This window comes from Melozone crissalis, unplaced genomic scaffold (assembly GCF_028551555.1).
Source record: "Melozone crissalis strain CALT ecotype California unplaced genomic scaffold, PUWL_Pcris_2 ptg000034l_1, whole genome shotgun sequence".
NCBI lineage: Eukaryota > Metazoa > Chordata > Aves > Passeriformes > Passerellidae > Melozone > Melozone crissalis.
In genome coordinates this window covers 17,217,082-17,234,766 of record NW_026535812.1, presented here as the reverse complement: position 1 = coordinate 17,234,766, position 17,685 = coordinate 17,217,082, and the positions used below count along the sequence as shown (strand labels likewise).

General features: G+C 62.9%; 2 protein-coding genes across 2 annotated transcripts; one reads left to right on the top strand and one right to left on the bottom strand.

Moving 5' to 3' along the window:
• The first annotated feature begins 1,131 nt into the window (after positions 1-1,131).
• ECEL1 (endothelin converting enzyme like 1) lies at positions 1,132-10,804 on the top strand. The gene is made up of 18 exons (XM_054282577.1): positions 1,132-1,394; positions 2,763-3,647; positions 5,474-5,542; positions 5,698-5,808; positions 6,364-6,456; positions 6,678-6,802; positions 7,206-7,428; positions 7,568-7,666; positions 7,763-7,837; positions 8,271-8,374; positions 8,587-8,645; positions 8,796-8,847; positions 8,956-9,023; positions 9,130-9,254; positions 9,506-9,571; positions 9,781-9,876; positions 10,268-10,344; positions 10,583-10,804. The coding sequence occupies exons 2-18, from the start codon at positions 2,904-2,906 to the stop codon at positions 10,680-10,682; spliced, it is 2,286 nt and encodes a 761-aa protein (XP_054138552.1). The 5' UTR covers positions 1,132-1,394; positions 2,763-2,903; the 3' UTR covers positions 10,683-10,804.
• A 725-nt stretch (positions 10,805-11,529) lies between these two features.
• Positions 11,530-14,676, bottom strand: LOC128941100 (intestinal-type alkaline phosphatase-like). The gene is made up of 11 exons (XM_054283031.1): positions 14,613-14,676; positions 13,975-14,091; positions 13,747-13,862; positions 13,353-13,527; positions 13,036-13,208; positions 12,813-12,947; positions 12,652-12,724; positions 12,436-12,568; positions 12,130-12,323; positions 11,881-11,991; positions 11,530-11,792 (listed from the first exon to the last, which is right to left on the bottom strand). Exons 1-11 carry the CDS (start codon positions 14,674-14,676, stop codon positions 11,530-11,532), a joined length of 1,554 nt encoding a protein of 517 aa, XP_054139006.1.
• Between the last annotated feature and the right edge of the window lie 3,009 nt (positions 14,677-17,685).

Below are 17,685 nucleotides of genomic sequence, written 5' to 3'. Positions count from 1 at the left end.
TTGAGTGTGAGAGGGTGTGTGAAGGCACAGAGTGTGTGTCTGTGCTGGTGCATGTCAGTGTGTGTGGGTGTACATGTGATGTACATGTGTGCCACTGCCTGTGCAGGTGATGCTGGGCCTGGCTGCTGCAGAAGGCACCGTGCCCGGGCCATGCCCAGCAGCCCAGCACAGACAGAGCAGCCTCAGCAGCCCCAGGCAACGAGAGCTGTGCCTGGGGCCAGCCCACAGTACCCACAGGACGAGAGAGCAGGTCCCACATCACTGAGCCACCTGTGCCATGACAAGCAGGGCCCCATGCCACAGCACAGCACCCAGTACGTGCTGTCCCTCCCCAGCACCCAGGAGACCCAGAGCCGCCTCTGAGCACCCAGGGATGCACTGGCACAGGAGGGTGAGGGTAGCAGGGCACCCCTGAGCACGACAGGCAGGATGGCCATGGGCGGCCAGAGTACCCAGGCACTGCAGGGGACCACCGTGGGAATCGCTGGGCTATAAATCTCCTTGCTGGGCCCCCCCGTGGCAGAGCAGCTCACGATATTTATGTTGGGGATTTATCTGCAATGCAGTTTAATATTCCCGGACCTTTGCCTGTGTGTTCGAATGCACGGCTTCCTCCTCGTGCCACCCCTGCCACCCCCGTGCCCGCCGTCTCACCCGGAGCCTTTCAGGCTCTGTCTCGTGCCCACCCGCAGTCCTGTCCCCCTGCACCCACTGTGGCAGAACGGGGCCGGGCCGGGCTGGGCCCTCGGGGTGCCCGGGCAGGGAGGGGGTGCCAGGATGCCCCTGGCACAGGCCGCCGGCCGTGCCCACTCGTGCCCGTCGGGGGTGTCCGGCTGCCGGGGGTGGCGGCACGGTCCCCGCACGGGGAGTGCCAGGCGGACTGGCTCTGCCAGCCCTGTGCCAGCCCCCCCGGGGTAAAGGGGCCCAGGGACACCCCTGCCCTACCTCCCCGCCGGCGAGGATGAGGTAAGGCTGGCGGGTGGCACAGGGCTGCTTCTTTTGCATAATAATCTCGTTAATGGAGCCTGGCCTGCGGGAGAGCCGGGCTGGAGAGACCACCCCCTCCCCGCCCCGCCGCCTCCCTCCGGCCCCGCCGCTCCGCCAGCCGCGGCGCGGGGCGCGGAGCGGAGCGCGGGGCGCGCAGCCGGACGGGTGGCGCGGGGCTGGCCAGCCCCCGGCAGCCTCCTGGCACCCCCTGAGAGAGCCGCTGAGCACCCCCAGGGCCCCCCGAGCATCCCGGACGACGTCCCCGAGCATCCCGGCAGCGTCGCCACAGCATCCCGGGAGCATCCTCCAAGTATCTCGGTGAGCAAACCACGAGCGACCCCCGAGCACACGCGTACTCCCGGGCACCAGAACGAAGATCATGCCCCCAGCATCCCTCGAGTACCTCGGTGAGGACCCCGCGAGCAGCCCGGGGAGCAGACCCCGAGAATCCCCCGAATATCCCGGGGAGCACTTCCCGAGCATCCCTCGAGCAACCCTCGAGCATGGCCCCGACCGGCATCTCCCTAGCACCCCCCGAGCATTTGCCTGCCATCCCGGCAGCACCTTCCCGAACATCCTGGGCAGGCGGCATCCATCCTCCGAGCATCGCGGGCAGCATCCCCCGGGAACCCCCGAGCATCCTCTGAGCATCTCGGGCAGCGCACTGAGCAGCATCCCTCGAGCTTCCCGGGCAGCCCCCTGGCCCCCACGCTTTGCTGTGCCGGCTGCCGTCCCCGCCAACTTTCCGACGGCAGCAGCTCCCTGGTACGAGCACTGCCGGGCTGCTGCGCCGGGGCACAACTTTGCCCAAGTTGCGGAAGGACGGGGCACGGGGCAGCCCCGCTGTGGGGATACCGGCCACCTCCCGAGCAGCTTTTTGTCCCCAACCCGTCCTCCCGCACCTGCAAATCCGGATACCATTCTTCACTAAGCAAGAAGCAGGGTGTCCCTTTGAAGACCCCCCCTCACCCATCTATGTCCCCACCCTCCCTTCCCCATGGACAGACCCCTCCTCCTCAGCGTGTCACCCTGACAGACACCCCTGCCTGTCGTGCACCACCCAGTGGAGAGGGGTTGGGTGGATGGTGGTGGTGATTGTGGGGGAATGCTGTGCTGTGTCCACGGGGTGCAGGGTTCCCCCCAGACTGGAATTAACTTTGTTCACACATCACGCACTGCTCCACAATTTGACACAATGCAATGCAACACGGCGCAGCACCACCCCACACAGCACAATGCAACACCGCCCGCCACGGTGCAGCACCACCCGTGCAACCCAGCGTGGGGCCACTCAACCTGGCCCAGCCCACGGCTCCCCTCACAAATCTCCCCAAAGCCCCTCTTCCCCAGTCTGCTCACCCCATCCATACCCCACCCAGAGAGACTGGCAGCCTTCTGCTCCCCCTTGTTGCGAAGGGTTCTCATGGTGCTGAGTTTGGGTTCATGGAACACCTTGGACATCCACCCAGCATGGGTGCTCTGGCTGGAGCACTGTGTGGGTGTGGAGCGTCTGAGATTAGCTGTGCCAGAGACTGAAATCTGCCATCATGCAGGTGTCCTGCATGCAGATGACCTGCCCTGTCACCAAAGGAACTGGCAGAGGGGACAGCCATGGGTAGAGGTGCCACCAAGCTCCTGGCGCTATGGACAATCTCAGTGCCAGCAGCGGGGCACACATGGGGATGGATATACAGGCAGCAATGACGACAAGAAGTAACCCCCCCACCCTTGCTCCTCCCAATCCCCCCCCCATCCATCTCCTCTGCCTTTTCCAGGAGCTTCCTTACTCACCCGGACATCACCAGTTCCCCGTGGCAGGCACAGCTCCGGCATGAACTGTGGGCTGCCTGAGCCTGCCCTCCGCCTGCCCTGAGCCCCTGCACCAGCGCTGCTGGCGGGGAGCCGCATCCCGGGCCATGGAGAAGACCTACTCGCTGACAGCGCACTACGATGAGTTTCAGGAGGTGAAGTACGTGAGCAAGTACCAGAGCGGGACGCTGCCCAACGGCTTCGCGCTCCAGCTGGGCGCAGGGGCCAAGAAGCGCCGTGGGGGGCTGCCCCGCTGGAGCCGCCGGGAGGTCTGCCTGCTCTCAGGGCTGGTCTTCGCTGCGGGGCTCTGCGTCATCTTGACGTGCATGTTGGTCCTCAAGTACCTGGCGACCGAAGGGGACAGCTACTGCCTGGAGGGGTGCCAGGAGAAGAAGGCCTTCCTGCGGGCATCCCGCTTCCTAAGCGCCAACATGGATGCTACCATCGACCCCTGCCAGGACTTCTACTCGTTCGCCTGTGGCGGCTGGCTCCGGCGGCACGGCATCCCCGAGGACAAGCTGGTGTACGGCACCATCGGGGCCATCGCCGAGCAGAACGAGGCCAAGCTGCGGGCGCTGCTGAGCCGGCCCGTGCGGCGCCGGGCCCGCGCCTCGGCAGAGAGGAAGGTCAAGGAGTTCTTCCGCTCGTGCCTGGACCGGGCCGAGATCGATCGGCTCGGGCCCCGGCCCATGCTGGAGGTCATCGGGGAGTGCGGCGGCTGGGACGCCCCTCCGGAGCGCAGGGACATCAACGAGCTGCTCTACAAGACACAGGGCGTCTACAGTGCTGCCGTGCTCTTCTCCCTCACTGTCAGCCTGGACGAGAGGAACACTTCCCGCTACGTCATCCGGGTGAGGGCACCGTGCCCCTGCGGCTGCCCCTGCCCCGGGCACCCAGCAGTGCCGCTGACACCTGCCCGGTGTCACTGTCCTTGCTGCAGAGGCACCTGCGCAGGGGCTGGGCTTGGCTGTAGCCAAGGTGGCTGGGGTGGGGACCCCTCCTGTCCCTGGGGACCCTCCTGTCTTTCCAGCATGGGACCCCTGTGTCAGGCCACCCTGGGCTGAGGGTGGCACCTCCAGGACAGGGCTGGGGGCATGGGCAGAGGGATGCATGGAGTGAGGCAGTGCCACCTTCCTGGGTGCTGAGGACAGCCCAGAGGGCACCAGGGTCTGCAGAGTGCTGGCAGTCAAGCCCTCACCTTGGCATTGTGGCTGCCACTTGTGCACAGGGACAAGCCCCAGACAGAGGCAGGGGGATGCCCACCAACCCCCCAGCACTGTGCCAGGGCATTTTCCCATGGCTTCCTCAGTCTTTCCCACCCCTGCCAGACCATGTCACTCACCCTGAGGTGCCACCAGAGCACAAGTGGGCTTTGTCTGGCTGGCCAGGTCTCCTGGTGGGTGTGGGGGTGCAGTGGTGGGCATGGAGGGAGCACAGCAATGGCACAGCAGGGGTGCCGTGGTGGGCTCGGTGATGGGCACGGAGGTGGGCATAGCAGGGAAAGGGTGGGCAGGGGGGGCGTGCTGGGGACGAGGTGGTGGTGATGGCGAGGGCAGGGGGAGGGGACAGCGGTGGAGCCGAGCCGCCCCGTTCCCTGTGAGGTGGTGGGGCTGTGGGATGTGAGTGTGAGGGGGTGTGCGGGGCAGGGCGGCTCGCTGCCGGCTCCGGCCGCGCGTGTGTAACACTAGAGGGAGCGTCGGTCACAGGGAAAGGATGGGAGGCTGAGCGGGACCGGGAGTGCGCGGGGTGGGACGCCGGGGTGAGAGGGGAGATGGGTGTGACAGCCAGGGCTAAGGGTCAGGGCTTGGGGTGTCGGGGGGTGTGATTGCGGTGGATGTGAGTGGACAGGGTGTATGGGGGCTGGGGGGTGTGTTGGGGCTGCAGGTTTCAGCGCCCATCCAGGAAAGCAAAGGGGGCAGGGGGGATGAGGAAGATGGGGGAGGAAGGCTGGAGGTGCCCGTGGGTGCGCGGGCAGTGCTGTGTCTGTGTGAGGGGGGCGGCGCTGGTGCGGTGAGTTGTGGGGAGCTGAGCCAGAGAGAGAGGAGAGAGTGCATGTGTGTGTGTGTGTGTGTGCGCGCGTGCATGGAGCAGGGGTAAAATGGAAAAATGGATGTTGCCTGTGCAGGCATGTGAGCATCCACAGGGTGTCCAGAGGGGTGAGTTACCTGTGTGCTTGTGTGTGTGTATGTGAGTGTGCAGGTACGTGCAATTGTGCTCAGGTGTGTGTTTGGCTTGGAGGCTGTGCCTGTGGTTACAGCCCAGCAGAGCTGTGTGTGAAGAGCGAGGGTGTCCATGCAGCTCACCATGCAGGCTGCAGCACAGCAGTGGGGCTGGCCATGGGCAGGTGGGGGACACCGGGGAGCAGGGATGGGGCAGAGAGTGCTGGCAGCATAGGGCAGGCTGTGGGGCAGCCCATGTGCCAGTCAGGCCGTGGAGCAGGGGCCTGCTCTGTGCCCAGCACTCCCAGCCTGTTGCACGCTGCCTGCTGCAGCTCCAGCAGCCTCCAGCAGGAGGGAAACTGAGGCAGGGACGTGCCCATTCCTGGGGCTGCTCCAGCACACTGCCCTCCTTGGCTCCAGGGACACCAGGGCCATTCTGTGATATGGGGAAGGTGAGGGGAGCCTGGCCCTGCACAGGGCCCTCCCTCTGCTCACCCAGTGCCCATCTCTCGCCCCAGATCGACCAGGATGGGCTGACCCTGCCCGAACGGACCCTCTACCTGGGGCAGGATGAGGAGAGCGAGAAGGTGAGGGGGGCACAACGGTGCCCTGGGGACAGCAGGAGAGGGAGCAGCAGCCAGCATGGCTGGCAGACAGAGGGCAGCCAGTGCCAGCAGTGCTGGGGACTGGGGTGCCACAGGACAGTGGGGGGTGGCCCTGAGTATCCCTTCCCTCTGAACAGATCCTGGCCGCATACCGAGTGTTCATGGAGCGACTGCTCACCCTCCTGGGGGCTGAGAACGTGGAGCAGAAAGCCCAGGAGATCCTGCAGCTGGAGCAGCACCTTGCCAATGTGAGAGGGATACATGCCGTGAACCTTGGGGTGCCCTTGTCCAGCCCTTGGACATCCCAGTCACAGATTTTGGGGGACATCCATATCTGCTTCTGAGCAATCTCATTCCAATCCCTCCATGGGGACTTCCTCTCCTAGCCCTTGGGTACCTTCAGACCTAGAACTTGGGGATCTCATCCTCTTGACGACCTCATGGCAGAGCTTCAGGCACCCAGTCCCACATCCTGAGAACCCTCGGTCCCAGCCCTTAGGGCAACCAGTCCAGCCCAGCATCTACTACTTGTGAGGCCACTCTGGGCCCTTGTAGACTCCGCATACAGGTCTTAGGGACCTTAGTCTGGACTGTGGAGGAATGTGTGTGCCCATTCCTCAGATAACCCAGTTCCTTGGCACCTTCTGACCAGCCCTCACGGTCCCACTGGCAGCAGAGGGTTCCTGGGGCAGGGAGTGGGAAGGATGTGGGTCAGTACCCACATTAGCTATGCCCAAAGCACTATCCCGGTGTCACCCCAAGGGGGGCAGTGGGGTGGTGACAGCCATGCCCACCCTGTGCAGATCACGGTGTCCGAGTACGATGACGTGCGCAGGGATGTTGGCAGCATGTACCACAAAGTGACCCTGGCCGAGCTGCAGCGCATCACTCCCACGGTGAGTGCCCCCTGTGCCAGCCTGTCCCCCACCTGCCTGTGCCCCACACTTGTGCCCATCCCCCTGCTCCATACCCTCAATGCCCACCACCTGTCCCAGTTAAATCCACCTGAGAATAATGCACTCCTCTGGTGGGAGGCTGGAAAGGCTGAAGGGGGTCCCCTCCAGGGTGGCATGGAGTGGGGGTCCCCATGCACCCCTGACAGTGCCTGCCCTGGCAGCTCAAGTGGAAGCGCTTGCTGGATCGCATCTTCCATGACAGCTTCTCAGAGGAGGAGGAGGTGGTGCTGCTGGCCAACGACTATATGCACAAGGTGTCCAACCTCATCCGTGTGACACCCAGCAGGTGAGGGGGCTGTCACCCCCTGTGCCCCTGGCACCTTTCCCAGCCTGGCAGGGGGCACAGGACAGCTGTGCCTGGACCCTCCCACCATCACTCTCCTCCTGGTGTGGGAAGGCCATGCTGGGCACAGGAAATCTGGGAAAGCTTGTGGGAAAGGCTCTGTTGTGAGCCCCACAGCATCCTGGTCATGCCTGGACACCTGCTGAGCCACCCACGCCAGAGGTCACCAGACTCATGGCACCTCAGGGAGGGGCGTGGTGCCGGCCTGTCCCTGTGCCCCACCAGCCATGGCCCCTGTGTCCCTGATCAGGGGTGTCCCCAAGCAGGGGTGTCCCCATCCTGGCACATGCTCCCACTGTCCCTGTGCCTGGGGACGTGCTGAGGGCCGCCCCTGTCCCTGTCCCAGGATCCTTCACAACTACATGCTGTGGCGCATCGTGGTGGTGCTGAGCGAGCACCTCTCCACCCCCTTCCGCGATGCCATCCATGAGCTCTCCAAGGAGATGGAGGGCAATGAGAAGCAGCTGGAGCCGGGTAAGATCTGCCTGAGCCAGGCCAACAAGCACTTTGGAATGGCCCTGGGAGCTCTCTTCGTTGAGGAGCACTTCTCCTCTGTCAGCAAAGCCAAGGTAGGTGATGCTGCCTATGGGCAGAAGCCACCCTGATCTCCCATCACCTTGCCAGAGTGCCCACTGCCCCCACCAAGGGCTGTCTGGCCGGTGGTGGATGGTGGGGATGCCATGCCAGCACCATGGTGGCCCACCATAGGTGCAGCAGCTGGTGGAGGACATCAAATACATCCTCGACCAGCGCCTGGATGAGCTGGAGTGGATGGATGAGGAGACACGGAGAGCAGCCAGGGCCAAGGTAGTGGCCCCTAGCATGCACTCGTGTCTTTGGCCCCATCACCAGCACAGAGGCACATTGGATAGGTACCTGAACCACCACTGATTTTGCCCACAGCTCCGGTACATGATGGTGATGATTGGGTACCCTGATTTCCTCCTGAAGCCAGAGGCCATTGACAAGGAATATGAGGCAAGGGATAGCCTGGGAGCATGTGAGGACATGGGCACATGGTGGGGGAAGATGGTCCCCACATCTGCATCAGGCTCTGTGGAGATGCCACCTCAAAACAAGCCCCCTCCTGGTGCTCACTGCTGGCAGGGTGCCCCACACGGGCAGTGCCATACAGTCCCTGGGGTCTGGGATGGTGTTTCCTTCCCCACATCGCAGCTCCCAGAGCTCAGCCCCATCCTTGGCAAGGACTGGGGGTGCCAGCGTGGCCCAGGGACCTCCCAGAGCTGGCAGAGAAGCAGCTGCCCCTGTGGGCACCCAGCATGGGACATGAGAACACACTTGTGACACTTCCACACAGTCACCAAGGCTCACAGGGGTGGGAGGACACCACAGGCCTGCCCTCCACACTCTTGGGGCTGGCATGTCCCCTGATGTGGCTGTGTCCCCCCAGTTTGAGGTGAATGAGAAGACCTACTTCAAGAACATCCTCAACAGCATCGCCTTTGGCATCAGGCTCTCGGTGAAGAAGATCCGGCAGGAGGTGGATAAGTCTGCGTGGGTATCCCCTTGTCCTGGGGGGACATGGAGGGGCCCAGCATGGTGCCAGCAGTGTCCCCTGTCCCCATGCCTCGATGCAGCCCACAGGCTGTAGGCAGAAGGGCACAGGGATGCCAGGAGTGCCCTCCCTGTTCCCCAGCTGTGCAGAGGGATGGCACTTCCATGTGCCTCGGTGTTGTGCAGCCCAGCACTGCTGTCTCTCCTTGCAGGTGGCTGCTGCCTCCCCAGGCACTGAACGCCTACTACCTGCCCAACAAGAACCAGATGGGTGAGCACTGTCTGCCCTTGATCTGCCCCCGGGGGAGAGTGGGGAGGATCTGGGATGCGGACAAGGCCCAGGGTCCCGTGGTGCTGGGTGATGCTGTGGGTGGGTACAGGGCAGGGTGACACCAACTGCAATGTTCTCCTGTGTCCCCAGTGTTCCCTGCTGGCATCCTGCAGCCCACGCTCTACGACCCCGAGTTCCCGCAGTGAGTGTGGGGCTGGGGGATGGCTGGGCGTTGCCATGTCATGGGGTCACCCCCATCCCTGCCAGCATGGTGCTCTCCACCCTCTCACCTCTGTTCCCCATCCAACAGGTCACTGAACTATGGTGGGATTGGCACCATCATTGGGCACGAGCTGACCCATGGCTACGATGACTGGGGTGAGTGTCCCTCCTGTATCCTGCCTGGATGTGAGGATGGGCTGGGGCATCCAGGCAGGACGCCTGGGTCCCTTGGGACTCCTGGAGGTGGTGGTTGCCTCGGCAGGGGGACAGTATGACCGGCACGGGAACCTGGTGCACTGGTGGACGGAGCGGTCGTACAGCAAGTTCCTGAAGAAGGCGCAGTGCATCGTCAACCTCTACGACAACTTCACTGTCTACAACCAGAGGGTGAGACCCCCCTCTCCTGCCAGGCGATGCCCAGCAGGGCACAGCTGCCCCATGGTGGGGTCTCTGCTGCCCCATCGCTTAGGGCTGGGTGCCTGCAGGAGAACTGACTCTGCCCTGCCCAGCCCTGAGACCAGCAATTCATCGCACCTAAGCCTGGAAATTCCTCAGGGCATTTGGGGAGTCCTCATCCCCTCGGTGCCAGCATGGGGATGGGGACACCTCTGTTGATGCTGTCACTTCTCCTTTGGCAGGTGAATGGCAAACACACACTGGGGGAGAACATCGCTGACATGGGGGGGCTCAAACTCGCCTACTACGTGAGTGTCCCCCCACCATGGGTGTCACAGCCATGGGCAGCTGCTTTTGACATCCCTGTTGAGGGGGAGATGCCCCAAACCCTCCTTACAACCTGCAGCAAGGGGTGTTCAGGATCCTGATTGCTGCTTGCTGGGGGCTTGGGGGTGGGTCCAGGGTGGGTTTGGGGGAGCATCCAGGCCATGCTATCCAGGCATCCCTTGTTCTCCAGGCCTACCAGAAGTGGGTGAGGGAGCACGGCCCCGAGCACCCCTTGCACCACATGAAATACACACACGACCAGCTCTTCTTCATCGCCTTTGCCCAGGTGAGCCCCTGTCTTCCTCACATGTAACAGCTATTGGGGCAGGAGGGTCACCTTGTGTGGGCACAGTAGCCCAAAGAGATGAGGAGAGAGCCTTGTAGAACCCAGGGCCAATGGCCAGGAGCTGGGCTTGGCTGCATCAGCAGGTCCTGGGCTCAGGGTACAGAGCTCAGCCCTGAAGGAGCACCCCCAGAGACCCTACAATAACAGACATGACTCCATGCTCTCCCAGCCCACCATGTACACAGGCTCCTGGGAGACTCTACAATAACAAATTCAATCAGGGCATCACTGCCCTCAGTCCCTAGCAGCCAGAAGGGCCACGGTGTCCTGGTGGTTGCCAGGATCCAGGGTGCCCCGTGTGGTTTGTCCATGGAACTTTTGTCCCCTGCAGAACTGGTGCATCAAGCGGAGATCCCAGTCCATCTACCTGCAGGTGCTGACAGACAAGCACGCCCCGGAGCACTACAGGTACTGGGTGCTCCCAAAATGGGGGGACTGGGGGCATGGTGGGTGCCAGCCTTCCCCACAGATGTCAGTGCTGCGCAGAGTGGGGTGAGCACCCTTTGGAGTGCTGGTGCCAGCAGATTTTGGGTGATATCCCTGGGGCAGGGGTGGGGTTCTGCTGGGGCGAGCACGTGCTGTGAGTGGGGTGTGAGGCAGCAGTGCAGGGGGTGCCCAGCTCTGAGGTCCTCTCCTCTCCCGGCAGGGTCCTGGGCAGTGTCTCACAGTTTGAGGAGTTTGGAAGGGTCTTCCACTGCCCCAAGAACTCACCCATGAACCCAGTGCACAAGTGCTCGGTGTGGTGAGGCTGATCCCCTTCAGCAGGCTGGGACCCTCCATCCCTTCCCCTGCCCAAGTGACACATTGTGCCCAGTCCCCGAATTCCCATCTCCCTTCTGATTCTCCAGGTAAAGGGGGCACCCTCGGGTGTCACCCCAAAGGCAGGCAGCTGCCATAGGGGTGTAGGCAGCAGAGACACTTGGGTTGGGCAGCTTCCTCCTGCCCATCCCTCCCCCATCCACAGCCCTGTGCCGTGAGGGATCCTCATTGCCCATGGAGGAACAAGGGCACACCCAGGCACACCTGTACCCCCTTTTGTGTCCACCCAGCCCAAACCCTTCACCCAGCCCTACCACATCCATCCCAGCATCAGTCAAGGCAGGTCAAGGACTTCACAGTCTCCAAGGGGCTGCCCCATGCCAAAAGCCTCCCCTGCATGGTGCCCTCCCCATGCCAGCCCCTGTCCACGCACCAGCCCTGCCCGGGGGGGCACAGCGGCGCAGCCGGGCCGGGCGATGCCGGCCTGCCTGGGAGTGCAGGCACACAGACACTGCTGTATTTTCCACTGCTGTTTCTGGTCAATAAAGCGCTGGATATGCTGGGTGGCTGCCAGGGGCCATGGCCAGGGGATGGGAGCAGTGGGCAGCACCCCCAGCCCTGCCCACATGGCACAGGCACCCCCACTCCATGAACACGCCTGTCCCACCAGAGTCACACTGCGTGTTTATTTAACCCCCCACTGCCCGGGATTCGGTGTCCCCATGGCTGCTGCACCCAGAGCAGCGATGCTTCAGAAAGCTGCCTGCAGGTGCCACACCGTGGGGAGGGAGGGGAACGTGAGTGTGTCCCGTGGGGTGCCCTAGGGACGCGGCATCAGCGGAAGAGGGGCAGAAGGAGGGCAGGCAGGAGCAGGGCCAGGGGGCTGCCGCGGATGCCGGGGCCGGAGTTCCGCTGGCGGCAGTCAGTGTAGGGCTCGATGCAGGCGGCGTAGGCCATGGCATGGGCTACATAGGTCTGCTCCTGCACCCCGTGGAAGAGGTGGGCCATGGGGCCCTTGGCCAGGATGGCCACGTCCTCACCACCATGGGTCTCTGAACCCAGTGGCACAGCTGCCTGTGGCAGGTATTCATACTGCACTGTGGAGGGGAGAGAAGAAGGTGAGGGGGGGCAAGGATGGCCCTCAGCCCCACCCCACCACCCAAGCCATGGCCTCTGTGTCCTCACTGGCTGTTTCTGGGTCCACGTTAGGCCGTATACCGCCGGGATATCCTGGCCCATTCCCGTAGAGGATCGATGTGTAGTTCTTCCCGTCAGTAGTTTTCTTTTGGCCCAGAGCTGGGGAAGGGGCAATGGAGGAGGAAGATGAGGAGGAGAAGAAGGAGGAGGATCAGCCAAGGAACACCCATATCACCCCTCTGGCCACAGTCAGGGTGGCACAGGGCTGGCAGTACCCAGGAAAGGGCAGAGCCCTACCGAAGATGGAGGAGCCACGCAGGGTGTAGCCCCCGAAGGCGAAGACGTGCGAGTGGTCAGCGGTGATGACAGTGAGGGTGTCATCTTCGTCTGTCATGGTGCCTGCCCGCTCGATGGCCCAGTCAAACTCCACTGCTTCTGTCAGTGCCTTATGGGCTGCACCATCATGGTGGCCGTGGTCGATTCTGCCACCTGCAGATGGGCACCCACAATAGGCTGGGGACCAACAGCAGCACGCACAACTCATATACCCCCACCCTGCAGCCTCCTCTCACTGGCCCCAGGGACATGAGCCCCAACTTATCTTCCACAAAGAGGTAGAAGCCATTGGGGTTCCTGCTTAGGATGGTGATGGCTGCCTCGGTCATCTCGGTGAGAGACGGGTCCAGGGTGGTGTTACGCACCAGGTTGTACTTTGTGTCCACAGGTTCAAAGAGACCTGTGAGGGAATGTGTTGGGGACAGCATCAGTGCCTGAGTGTCCCAGTGCCTCTTGGGTCCTGGCACAGGGGTCATTTCTTACCCATCAAATAATTCACGTTGGGGTCGGCAGCAGCTGCCAGCATCTCTGTCCTGTTCCAGACATAGCGGGCACCCTGTGGGCAGATCCACCCGGGGGTCAGTGGGTGCCTGTCCCTGTGCCAGGGGCAGTGGGCAGAGGAGCGTCCCTGACGCGTCACGCACCGGCCGTGCCTGCAGCCACATGTCGATGAGGTTGTTGCCATCCTCGCGTATCCCATTCTGGCTGCTGTCGGCGGGGTACTCAGGGTCCGGTGTCCCCGCGGGGGTCATGTATTTCCGACCACCACCCAGGATCACCTGGAGGGGATGAGGTGGACAAAGTGTTGTTAGTGGGGGTGCCCTGAGAGGGCTCTGTCCCTGCTCTCCTCCAGTGTGCGGCGCTCACGTTGATGTCGACGTTGTGGACCAGCTGCCAGGCGATGTCCGTGCAGCCCTGCTGTCGCGCCTCCTGGGGCATGCTGGCGTCTGCGTACCAGTCCCGGTTCACCACGTGTGCATAGGTTCCCGAGGGTGATGCGTGCTGCACCCGTGTCGTGGTCACGATGCCCACTGCCTTCCCTGCCAAACCCCGCTCATCAGGCCCCACCGAGGGCAACACAGGGTCCCACCACCAAGCTATGGGATCCCCACTGCAGGGGAAAGCCCCCGGTGTGGCACCCCTTGTTCCCCCAGGGCTCCCCCCAGCCCTGCATCCCCCGTTACCAGCTTTGCGGGCTCGCTCCATCACTGAGATGACCTCGTTGCCGAACGTGGTGGTGCACTGTGAGTGGCGGGCGGCCGCGCTCACCCCGATGGTCTGGTAGTTGCCCTTCACCCCACAGAGATAGGCTGTGGCTGTCCCTGCACTGTCAGGGACCTGCCTGTCCACATTGTAGGTCTGCCAAGGATAGAGGGACTCAGGACAGGGGTCCACAGTGGGGTGTCCCCCCAGCAACCTGTGGCACACTCATTGACACCCATAAACACATGTGGCATGGGGAGGCACCCCATACGCAACATACGTGCAGCTCTGGGCTGCCAGAAGCCCCATGCCTGGGAAAACCTGGTCCCATGCCCAGGATCACCATGGCCCCATTTCCAGCAGGCTGGAATTTACCTTAGAAAGAGCCACGTAGGGGAAAGCATCCAGAGCAAGGGGGGTCTCAGGGCCAAGCTTCCCCTGTTGCTGTGCCTTGAGGATGCGGGTGGCTGTGATGGTGGGGATCCCAAATCCTGGGCAGAGAGAGGGTCCTAGTCACCCTCTGGACCAGGTGCCCTGCACACATCCCACTCAACAGAGTACTGGCCATGTCGGCCTGCTTGCTAGGGTGCCAGCTGGACTCACCATCCCCAAGGAAAATGATGAGGTTTTTGGCTTTGTGTATCCTCGGCTGGAGTTCTAAGGAGGCTTCGATGGCTGCAGCTGCCTGCTTGTACCAGAAGGATGGATTCTCCTCCTCCGCTGGGACAGTGCAAACACCCATCAGTCCCAGCACAACAGCACCTGCATCCCTGGGGCACCCCTGAGGGGTACCCAGAGCCCAGGGATACTTGTTCCCTGAGCACTCCCATGCTGGGACCTCCTCTCACATGCACCAGGTGGTTTGGGGCTGTTTGGGACAGGGGGAGACCGTGCAGGCTTGCACTGACTGCCTGGCCCCAGGGCCCTGGGGCAGGGAACAAGGGGGAACAGCAAAACCTGACATGATGGTGAGGGGGACAGAGCCAAACCCATGGGAGGGAGCAGTGACTGAGGATACAGGCACTTCCCCCAGACCAGCCCCCAGCACAGAAGCAAGTGAAAATCTGGGGGAAAAGTGGTGCCCAAGAAGGGCAGGAGTGACGAAGCCCCATTGATTCTTTTTCAGCTGGGCAGCCCCAGCTCCCCTCCCCAGGCCCTCCTTGTGGCCAGCCTGGCTGACACCCTGCTTCCCTGGGCACCCACCGCAGCCAGCTGGGCCCCAGCCCCGTCCTTGTCCCCACCTGGAATGACAGCGGTGCCGAGCCCTGCGCAGAGGCAGAGGCTGAGGGATGCCAGGAGCTGCATGTTGAGATCTGACAGGCCAACGCTGCTGGCAGTGTCTGTAAATCCAGCAGCTGTGGGAGGGACTTTGGACAGGGATCAGCCCCAGCAGGGTGTGTGGAGGTGTGTGTCACCACATCTCTGCCGAGTGCAAAGGCCGCGTCCTGGGCTCAGCTCACCTCCTTGGCACAAGGCCCTGTGCCTGCTGGGCACACATGGGCTTGGGGCACAGACAGATGCAGGGACAAGAGGAAGTGCAGTGATAGCATTAAATCCTGCCCTGGGCACCCTGGCTCTGCTGCCAGGCAGGGCAATGCCCTGTCCCAGGCCACCATGGGCAGCTCTCAGCTGGGATAACGGTGGGGATGGGGAGCACCTGGGGTCACTCGTGCACTGAGCACCCTGCTCTCTTCCCAGGCTTTCATGGGCAATAAATCCATGGGTATGGACTACAACTCTGCTCCTTGCTCACCCCTTGATAGGAATGTACCAACCCTTGTGTACAGTGCTCCAACCAGGCAAAGCTGGGCAGGACATTGCCTCTCCTCACCCGCATTTCATCACCTCCTGCACCCCAGTGCCTGTAGTGCTGGTGCCAGGGGAAAGCCAGGAGGCACAGCCAGCTGGGGAGGCAGTCACAGGGCAGCACCTCAGGAGGCGACGGCCACTGAGAACTTTTGCAGGGCAGATGGAGACAAACAACCTGTGTTTATTGCATCCCTTGGTCCTGCCCACAGTGGGACTCAGCCAGAGCCTCTCAGCCCCTCCCTGTGAGGGCAGCCATGCAGAGGGCCAGGAGGGCCAGCAGGGGCTGTGGGGAGCACCGCGGGCCATGGGAGGCCCTGCGGGCTGCCCTGCACCCGGGCTCTGTGGCATAGGGCTCGAGGCAGGCGGCGTAGGCCATGGCGTGGGCGATGTAGTGCTGCTCCTGCACCCCGTGGAACAGGTGGGCCATGGGGCCCTGGGCCAGCACCACCACGTCTTCCCCACTGTGAGTCTCTGTCTCCAGGCGTAAAATTGATGTTGCCTGTGCAGGCATGTGAGCATCCACAGGTGTGTCCAGAGGGGTGAGTTACCTGTGTACTTGAGTGTGTGTGTGTGAGTGTGCAGGTACGTGCAATTGTGCTCAGGTGTGTGTTTGGCTTGGAGGCTGTGCCTGTGGTTACAGCCCAGCAGAGCTGTGTGTGAAGAGCGAGGGTGTCCATGCAGCTCACCATGCAGGCTGCAGCACAGCAGTGGGGCTGGCCATGGGCAGGTGGGGGACACCGGGGAGCAGGGATGGGGCAGAGAGTGCTGGCAGCATAGGGCAGGCTGTGGGGCAGCCCATGTGCCAGTCAGGCCGTGGAGCAGGGGCCTGCTCTGTGCCCAGCACTCCCAGCCTGTTGCACGCTGCCTGCTGCAGCTCCAGCAGCCTCCAGCAGGAGGGAAACTGAGGCAGGGACGTGCCCATTCCTGGGGCTGCTCCAGCACACTGCCCTCCTTGGCTCCAGGGACACCAGGGCCATTCTGTGATATGGGGAAGGTGAGGGGAGCCTGGCCCTGCACAGGGCCCTCCCTCTGCTCACCCAGTGCCCATCTCTCGCCCCAGATCGACCAGGATGGGCTGACCCTGCCCGAACGGACCCTCTACCTGGGGCAGGATGAGGAGAGCGAGAAGGTGAGGGGGGCACAACGGTGCCCTGGGGACAGCAGGAGAGGGAGCAGCAGCCAGCATGGCTGGCAGACAGAGGGCAGCCAGTGCCAGCAGTGCTGGGGACTGGGGTGCCACAGGACAGTGCGAGGTGGCCTTGAGCATCACTTCCTTGCTAGCCCTGGCTGGAAAGGATGGAGGGGTCCATGCACCCCTGACAGTGCTGGCCCTGGCAGCTCAAGTGGAAGCGCTTGCTGGATCGCATCTTCCATGACAGCTTCTCAGAGGAGGAGGAGGTGGTGCTGCTGGCCAACGACTATATGCACAAGGTGTCCAACCTCATCCGTGTGACACCCAGCAGGTGAGGGGGCTGTCACCCCCTGTGCCCCTGGCACCTTTCCCAGCCTGGCAGGGGGCACAGGACAGCTGTGCCTGGACCCTCCCACCATCACTCTCCTCCTGGTGTGGGAAGGCCATGCTGGGCACAGGAAATCTGGGAAAGCTTGTGGGAAAGGCTCTGTTGTGAGCCCCACAGCATCCTGGTCATGCCTGGACACCTGCTGAGCCACCCACGCCAGAGGTCACCAGACTCATGGCACCTCAGGGAGGGACGTGGTGCCGGCCTGTCCCTGTGCCCCACCAGCCATGGCCCCTGTGTCCCTGATCAGGGGTGTCCCCAAGCAGGGGTGTCCCCATCCTGGCACATGCTCCCACTGTCCCTGTGCCTGGGGACGTGCTGAGGGCCGCCCCTGTCCCTGTCCCAGGATCCTTCACAACTACATGCTGTGGCGCATCGTGGTGGTGCTGAGCGAGCACCTCTCCACCCCCTTCCGCGATGCCATCCACGAGCTCTCCAAGGAGATGGAGGGCAATGAGAAGCAGCTGGAGCCAGGTAAGATCTGCCTGAGCCAGGCCAACAAGCACATTGGAAAGGCCCTGGGAGCTCTATTCGCTGACATGGGGGGGCTCAAACTCGCCTACTACGTGAGTGTCCCCCCACCATGGGCGTCACAGCCATGGGCAGCTGCTTATGTCATCCCTCTTGAGGGGGAGGAGATGCCCCAAACCCTCCTTACAACCTGCAGCAAGGGGTGTTCAGGATCCTGATTGCTGCTTGCTGGGGGCTTGGGGTGGGTCCAGGGTGGGTTTGGGGGAGCATCCAGGCCATGCTATCCAGGCATCCCTTGTTCTCCAGGCCTACCAGAAGTGGGTGAGGGAACACGGCCCCGAGCACCCCTTGCACCACATGAAATACACACACGACCAGCTCTTCTTCATCGCCTTTGCCCAGGTGAGCCCCTGTCTTCCTCACATGTAACAGCTATTGGGGCAGGAGGGTCACCTTGTGTGGGCACAGTAGCCCAAAGAGATGAGGAGAGAGCCTTGTGGAACCCAGGGCCAAT

Coding starts and splice junctions, on each gene's coding strand:
- ECEL1 (XM_054282577.1), top strand. CDS start 2,904: ATGGAGAAGACCTACTCGCTGACAGCGCACTACGATGAGTTTCAGGAG. Junction 3,648..5,473: donor CTTCCCGCTACGTCATCCGG/GTGAGGGCACCG, acceptor CTCTCGCCCCAG/ATCGACCAGGATGGGCTGAC. Junction 9,877..10,267: donor TCTTCATCGCCTTTGCCCAG/GTGAGCCCCTGT, acceptor TGTCCCCTGCAG/AACTGGTGCATCAAGCGGAG.
- LOC128941100 (XM_054283031.1), bottom strand. CDS start 14,676: ATGCAGCTCCTGGCATCCCTCAGCCTCTGCCTCTGCGCAGGGCTCGGC. Junction 13,863..13,974: donor CATCATTTTCCTTGGGGATG/GTGAGTCCAGCT, acceptor CTCTCTGCCCAG/GATTTGGGATCCCCACCATC. Junction 13,209..13,352: donor GGAGCGAGCCCGCAAAGCTG/GTAACGGGGGAT, acceptor GGGGTTTGGCAG/GGAAGGCAGTGGGCATCGTG.